Below are 8612 nucleotides of genomic sequence, written 5' to 3' on the forward strand. Positions count from 1 at the left end.
GGGGGGGGTTGTTATACTACCTATCATATTTGTACCACTATTGCAACCCCAATCTCAATGATATATCTAGTTTAACGGATATATGGTTTCATAAATATATCGGTTGCTTTTTAATATAAAACGTTGATTATAATAAATAAATTAAAATCTTTTTTCATAAATATGTACATCATAAATAAATATATAAACCATGTAACTCTATAAACTGATCTCAACTGTATGTGTAGACAATCAACAAGCATGGATTAAATCAATTTATAAATTTACTCTCAATTGCATCTTTAACTACCTCTAAAATTCAAAGTAAACAAACTAAAGATTATGATTTAGGTTTGTACAATTATAAGGTTTTAAACTCCTTTATCCCCCCCCCCCCTCTCTCTCTCTCTCTCTCTATATATATATATATATATATTGTAAAATTATAAGGTTTTCTGTATATAAAGAAAGAGAATGATCATTTGATAAGTTAAACATTATGTGAGAATTGCAGGAATTTTAATATCATATATGATTACATTTTTTTGGGTGTGTTTAATGATATATGATTAAGTTTGTGTATTATGAGTGTAATCATATATGATATTGAAATTTCTCGCATTTTCGCAAAATATTCAGCTTTTTATTTGAACCTATCCCTATATGTATATATATCATGTGTGTGTGCCTATATATATATATATATATATATATATAGATAGATATATAGATAAATAGATAGATCGAGGTTTAGGGGAAAACGCTAATAAATGAAAAATTAGAAAACACATTATCAATCTTTAGAGTAGATGATCTAATGAATGTGATTAAATGAGCGGTTACAACAATATTTCTTAATTTAAAAAACATCATCCCCCCACCCATTTTTTATTCGGAAAAATACGAAAAATAAAAGAAATTCGAGCAAAATAAAAAACACAAAAAAACAATCATATTTTTCTTGTTAATTTAATATGCGTATTCATATACTTTTTCATCAGTTTTTTTCGTGGTTTTCCTCTTGAAAAGGGAAGTTATGGTAAGAAACATAAGAAGAGATGCGAACTATTGATCACTTTTCATTCTATGCTCATCCATGAATTGCGCTTTAAAAATGAATTCATCCAGTGCATTTTAGTGCAACTCATTAGTGTTGACATTCAATCAGGACCTGATTCAAAAAACTTTTTTTTTACACTTTGACCTTTCCGCAAAGTGCGGACCTGCCATTTGCGGACCGAGTGACATTTTAGTAATTCCTAAACAGAAATGGCTAAGAGGTGAAACCATGTGGTGAAAATGGTTATTTTAATTAATTTCAGTTAAAAAAAATAGAGACTTAGGGTTTTTTACTAAATGTTTATCCTATAAGAACTTATTGAATGAACATGACAAGGGCCGGAAATCTTACTTTGCATGAGCGATGATAAATATGGAGAGCCTTATCTGATAAGTACTTACCATGTAAATTGTTGCATATGATGCCGTTTTGATAAATTATAATCTTACCGGGTAAAGTTAAAATGTTGACTCTTACCGGTAAACGTTTCCTGAATAAGAGTTTGGATAAACATCTCCATGTATCAGAATAAAATTTTATTTGAGTTAAAATAAGGTTCAACAAAGATTCAAAGTGTCGTTAACATGGCCTATTTTTGACCCATCAAAAAATATTTTAGCACGTTGACGAGAGATGACTTATTCCTATATTATAACGTGTTAACTCGTTAGCATATAAGTTGAAAATGACTTAATTATTACCTTATAAATTAAATAAGGTCTGATCTTATATGCACATTTTTACGTTAAAATCAAGTTAAATAATACATTGGAAATGTAAAAGTAAGGGTTTGCTTGTTTTTTTTTTTCAAAATTATCTCTTAATATCTTTGAAGTCTGATCCGTTCAGACGTTTGTGTATTAAGAACGTTGATTTTATTTATAGAATAAGAGCTTAAAAACCTTAAATATCCTTTGATAAGTGGTAAACATATATCTTAATACCTATTAATCTTAATCCGCCTTCTATTAAATGGTTCATATTTTAGGGGATGAAAGATATTTGTCAGCAAAAACTATTTATCTTTATACTTTTATAAAAAATATTTATCTTTTATATTTTTGCATTAATTTGATCGATTCAGACTTCAGCTGTAAAAATAAATAATCTTACTGAGCCAGACTTCAGACTTTAGACTTGTTCCTTATAAATCAGAAGTGAAATCAGACTTTAGATGTATGATAAAAAAAATTAATACTCACAAATAGATTTAACTTTTACTCCCCTTTAGATAAATTGTTAACTAATTTCCACAAAGTAGTGAATTTAAAAATTGAAATAAAATAAAAAGAAATTAATTTTTATTACCATATTCGTTTTATTATCTTGTCGAGTTCATATGTTAAGGGGATTTCATTGCTACACACACAAACACACTTTCTCTCTCTTGATGCTTTTCTTTCTCTCTCTAACTTTCTTCATTTGGTAAAGTAAAAATCTTCAGATTTTCCTTCATTTTTCCTGGAATGTTGCAGACTACTGTGATCGGTAAGCTCTCATTACTCTATTATATACAACTTCCTAAACAAGAAATCTTTTCATTTTCTTTTATTTTTCTGTAAAAATCAAAATACCTGTACTATGAACCTGATTTCTTACTTCTGATTTCTGTTTTAGTCGAGTTGTGATGTGATTTTTTTGGATTTTTGATTACATAAACCATAGCTTTTTGGTGTCTGATTTTCTGCAAGTTGTTTCCGATTTTGCAAGTGTTTGTTTTCGAAGCCTTCAACGTTGATCTGATGAATACTCGAAGCTGTGAATCATTTCATTTCATTTATTTTTTTAGAAATGAATTTCGAGGTATTGGTTTGCTGTGCTTTGGTAAATGTATGATTTCCTCCCCCCCTCCCTTTTTCTCTTCATCACTTTCTTCACCGGGAAAATGACGTTTCTACATCATGAAGGGAGCAATCAATAATACACATCGACGCCAAACGATGTCATTTTTTCACGTTTATTAGGTCCTAAAGGCTTTCTAGTTGTGATGGGGGACCATTATTTCCATTGAATTTAATACGGGTTGATGATTTTGGGGGAAAAGCAAAAGTAACTTTTTAATGGTTCAGTTGTTGTTTTTCAGATTATAATCTCTCTGGTGTAGTGTAATTTTGTTGCTAAGTATTAGTTCCCTCCCAAATGAGCTTCTTCGTTGTTACGTGAAAGGGGGAGAGCCATTAAATGTTATTTGGTTAGTTTTTGTTCTCCAGTTTTAGATCCCTAAATTAGAGACTCTTCCATCAGTCCGACCGATCTGTTCCGCTTAGCATTCATTGACTACATTGGAATCTACTAATGCTTCATTGCTGCTACTAGTGATTGGGTGAACTTCTCAGAGTGTATGACAAACATCGTATTTTGCTTTCACCAAACCCACAAGACTATTGAGGTCTTACGGATCTACTGTTTAACTTAGTGGGTTTATGTGATACTAACTATTTGGATCTCTGCCCTGTGAAGAATCTGTTAGTTTTTATAAGGTATTTCACCATAGTGTTTGTAGAAAGCGAGGCTACATTTACCATCTATTCTATATTCTATATATATGGTCGCCTTCTTTTGATTCTCTGTGGGAAATTTATGTGTTTGTTATCTAGGATGCATGTACTGAGAGAGATGAAATAAATTGGTGGAAGCAAAAAGTCAAGCAAACTTTAACTTTTATAGGGTTGGAGTTTTCTTGTTTCTGTGAAATGGTTGCTTGGACATGACTGTTTTTGCACTTTCACTTGACTTATTGAACTGAATATCTTTTGATATCTTTGCATAACTTTATATTGTGGGGGAATTGGGCCCTTTATACTTTCCGTCCATTGATAAAGATGTTAGCTTTTATATATCTTCCAAGATAGAGAGAAAAAGTGTACATTTTGTAATGGCTTCTCGAATAGAAACTCCTTGCAATTTCTAAAGTGTGAAGAAAATCGTTTTCCAGATATGGACTGGAATACAAAGTGGGACTGGGAAAACCTCGATCTTTTCAGTTCAAAAGGGGTTGCAAGTCCCAAGAAGCTACAATCGCCAGATTGGGGAATCAAAGAGGGGGAAGACATCGATGTGTCTTTTAATCTGTCAGGGGTTGTTGGTGGAAGCGGAGGTTCTGCCTCTGATGTTGGGAACAATTCATCAGCGAAGAGCTCGATATCAGCTTCAACTGAATCTTCGTTCAAGGACGGCATGAAAGTGTCAAATTTCCCATTTGAGGGAGCTGGAGGTTTCCCTGATGCTTTCAGTAAGGAGTTTACCGGAGGTGAGCTAAATGGAACTTCTCCATCATTGGAGGCTTCAGTTTGCTCTTCCGACCAGTCCATCGGTTTGAAGCTTGGTAAACGAACATATTTTGAGAACAGTTTTGCCAGGGGAAATACCAAAACATGTTCTTCCCCAAATATTCCTGCATCCTCTGTATCCACGGTGAAAAAACTTAAATTATCTTGCCAAAGTACGCCTATTCCACGATGTCAGGTTGAAGGATGCAACCTTGATCTCACATCTGCCAAGGAATACCATCGTAAACATAGAGTTTGTGAAAGTCATTCAAAATCCTTAAAAGTTGTTGTGGGTGGTCTTGATCGTCGGTTCTGCCAACAATGTAGCCGGTAAGCTTTGTTTGGAATTCGCAGTTACATGTCACAGACTTGAAATTTCTAAATATTTGCTGGTTCCTCTTGGGTCTTCCCTTGATCTGCGATGGCCTCTGGTTTTTCACTTTATTGATCATTGTCAACTGATAAATTGCTTTTCAATGAATGATACAGATTTCACAGTTTGTCAGAGTTTGATGGGAAGAAGCGGAGCTGTCGCAGACGGCTTTCCGATCACAATGCACGACGTCGTAAGCCACAGCAGGAAACGATCCAGTTTAACTCCACAAGCCCGTCTTCATCATTTTATGGTAGTCAATTCAGTTTATACTTGGAGCCAATTTCTTGTCAACGGCTTTTGGGGGTTTAACATCTCAATATTGTCATATATACCGAGAATGTACTTTAGCAGACATTTTCGATGTCATCTTAAATCTCAAAGCCTAAATATTTTTAGAACCTGGAACCAACTATTTCATGTATTATTCATGATGAATAACCCTAAATATTCATGAAATATTATCCATCATAAAGAGCATACATTTTCATTATTCATGATATCATACATTAAATGAGATTTTAATTAAATCCATCACCTTCTCATGAGTATAAAGCCATTTTTCTTTGATAGGCCAGGAGGTCTTTAATTAAAAGTTCATTTAAGGTCATATCCCTAAATGAACCTACATTTCTATCATGAATATACTGTATTTTCCTCATGAACATCATGCATTTTCATCATGAACAATTTTCGTATCACGAATAATACATAAATAGTTGGTTTCCAGGTTCTCAATATATTTATGGTCCTCATCGCCGCCTCACCTGTAATATGTTCTTTAAGATGTACCCTTTCATTTATTGTGGTCCGTATGCTTTTGCATTTGCAGATGGGCAACAGCAATTGAGTTTTGTGTTTAACAATGTTCCTCTGGTTCAAACTAAACCTGGTGGTAGTTCTATTTGGGAAAGCACATGCAATTCGAAACCTTTGGTAGCGACAGTGAAAGCTGAAAAACTTGGAGGGCATGACGGGCTAACTCATTCTGTTGGTCAGTTCCCGAATGCTGTCAACATGCCTAGTCTTGCTGTAAATGGGATTATGCCATCCAAGGGCGCCACGGCCAATGTCTTTGATCAAGGTTTGTTTTCCCTGCTTTCCATATACAGACCAGTTTGAAAAAACTCTCCTTACAAGAAATTAATGATGGTGTCAATATGCTGCAATCCAACATATTTATTTGTACAGAAACTAAGAGCTATCAACTATAGTGATAGAATATGTGGAACCTCATTACATTACTCTCCAAAAGGGCCTTTGAGGAGGTTTCAACATATATAGATGGGAAATAATAGCCGATGTGGGACTCTAACAAGCCACCACCAACGCCCAGAGTGTCGAGAGGGGGCTAGATGAGCACAAATTGTCGTAAAGTGTCGAATCACTAGAGTGGTAGACGTTGACTATAATACCATGTTATAAACAATGGATTCAGGAAGCCATTGATGGTGATGATGATAGAATACAAGGAAACAGAAAAGATATTTATACTTATCTTAACTATACAAGAGATGACAGAAGTAGCCCCTCAAGTATACAACACTATATATATATATATATACCTTTTCTGTTTCCTTGTTTTATGGTATTGTTTATAGCACATAGGATAGCTGAAGTCTCCACTCTCCAGATTGGATAGCAGTTGGATTTAATTAGAATGGATGGGATAAAAATGAATTATATATTGAATGGGTTTGTTTGTGATAATATGCAGTAGAATCAGTTGATGTTGGTCGTGCTCTCTCTCTTCTGTCAAACAATTGGTGGGGTTCATCATGTGAACCAGATTTCATGCATACAACAAATATGGGTTTACCATTCGAGTACTGGCAGCAGGTTGATCAAGAATCTCATAGCATTCTCAAACCATGGAATGGAATTCAATACGGGAATCCGATGGATGAAATCTTGAAGCCCTTGTGAGATACTTTTCAATAAAGCCAGCTACGCAGGTATGTTGTTTAGTTAATTAGATTATTGTTATTCCAATTATATATCCATTCTGTGTCCAAATGGAGGTTCCAAAACATGACTGAAACCCCCCCGCCCCCTCCCCTCCCTTTTATTTATAATATTTCTAGTCTTATTCCATATTTAGTGTTTTTATGTTAAATTTACACCTATATATTTGCTAAATGCACCTCCCTTACAAATTTTCTCCTCATACACATCAACGACAATAATGTAACATCGTAGGCTAACCATACCTGATATTGTCCTTTATAAGACAACTTTATTCACACCTGGATCCACGGTTTTAAAACACGTATTAGAATGCAACATTTGTTCTCCTCCCAACCAAAGTGAGATCTTATAAATAATTATTTTTTACATGGTTAATTTTTCAAGTAATTTAAATGCAAATATAAGAGAAAAGGCATGTAAAAAATACCAAACAATCTGAACAGTTTTACCTCTTAACGAATCAGATATAAGAAGCTAATAAGAGGTTTTTTCATTAAAAAAAACAAACAAGGCCTAAATAATCTCGGAGTCTTGCAAAGCCTAAAAAAAAGTGTTTCGTCCATTTCCCATCTGCTTTCCGAAAGAATCCGAGCAAGGCACCCCAAGATTCTCCCAAGTCGTGACCCACTTTCAAGATACCTCCCCATGCTCCCATCGAGCCACCTCTTCTAATAACAAGCAAGCTTGAGAAACCATCGTTCCCAATTCCCCCTCCCCAAAAATGCTTCGATAATCCTAACCCACGACACATCCCTAAAGGTCTTGAAACGCCACTAATCACGAGGACACGATGGACTAAACATGGAGTCGTTCTAGACTATGGCCTAGCTACGGGAAATCAACTCTAGAGAGGTGATTGGGATTGCTTGTAAAAACAACTTATTGACTTATTCTGGTGTGGCGCCGGTAACAAACACTTTTGAGTGTTTGGATAAATAACTTATATCGGTGCCAAATCGGTAATAAGGAGTTTTTGAAAAAGTTAAACCCTTATAACTTATAATAAGTTAATAAATGTTTTTGTAGAAAAGCATAAGTTGTTTCAAATAAGTAATTCCAAACACCCTCTAAAATATACTAAAAAATAATGATGAGACCTAAAAAAAGAAAACTTACAAAGATCTGGTAATATTGGTCTCAAATTATAGAGATGATGGGTATTCGTTATGTAAAATACTTTAACCCTCTATCGAGGTGGAAAAGCTTTTCTGAAACGGTATTTGCACCGACTTTCGTAGGATACATACATTGAAAAGAAGAATTTTGATAAAACAAATATTTTCTCGGCTTACATCGTTAACTATTTTTATGTTAAGACCGTAGTCATCAACCAATTCGGTCTAAGTCGAGAATCAAACATTCGTCTGGATTTTAACTAAACAAACAATACAATAATCAATTAACTACATAACAAGTTTCGTCGGTTAAAATATAATGTCCATTTTAAAATTAATTGGTCTAATTCAAACCAACAAACAAAAGCTACCCTAAGGAACATGAAAGTAAGGGGCCGTTTACCGAACACTTACCCAGTAAGTGCTTACCGGTAAAATTTAACATTATCATTTACTTATCGGGTATGATTTTAGTCCATTAAAACGACATTGTATGCAACAATTTACCCATTAAGCACTTACCATAGTAAGAATCGTCGCCCTCACTTTCGGATAAGATTCTTAGTCGTCGGTGAAGTAATGTAACTTGGTAAGGGTTACCATTTGGTAATAAAACTAATAAAACAAAGGAGAAACGGCCCACCGGCCGTGGGGAGTAAGAAACATGAGATCTTAAACCTAAAGAAAAGTTTATATTTATTAATTGAAATTTTCAAATCAACCCCTTCATCTTTACTTCTCTTTCAACATCCACACTTTTTGATTTCTTTTCTTTTGAAACTTTCTTTGCTGATTTTTATTATTTAAATTTTGGTCCAACTTTGTCATATTTCTTGAATTGCTCCATC

At 34.1% G+C, this 8612-nt stretch overlaps 1 protein-coding gene across 1 annotated transcript; it reads left to right on the plus strand.

Annotated features, from left to right (window-relative positions):
* The first annotated feature begins 2395 nt into the window (after positions 1-2395).
* LOC112527669 (squamosa promoter-binding-like protein 12) lies at positions 2396-6722 on the plus strand. The gene is made up of 5 exons (XM_025138435.1): positions 2396-2527; positions 3975-4638; positions 4798-4934; positions 5514-5765; positions 6399-6722. Exons 1-5 carry the CDS (start codon positions 2506-2508, stop codon positions 6605-6607), a joined length of 1284 nt encoding a protein of 427 aa, XP_024994203.1. The 5' UTR covers positions 2396-2505; the 3' UTR covers positions 6608-6722.
* The last annotated feature ends 1890 nt before the right edge of the window (positions 6723-8612 follow it).

The sequence above is a fragment of the Cynara cardunculus genome (genome assembly GCF_001531365.2).
Source record: "Cynara cardunculus var. scolymus isolate 2C chromosome LG 15, CcrdV1, whole genome shotgun sequence".
NCBI classification, from domain to species: Eukaryota; Viridiplantae; Streptophyta; class Magnoliopsida; order Asterales; family Asteraceae; genus Cynara; species Cynara cardunculus.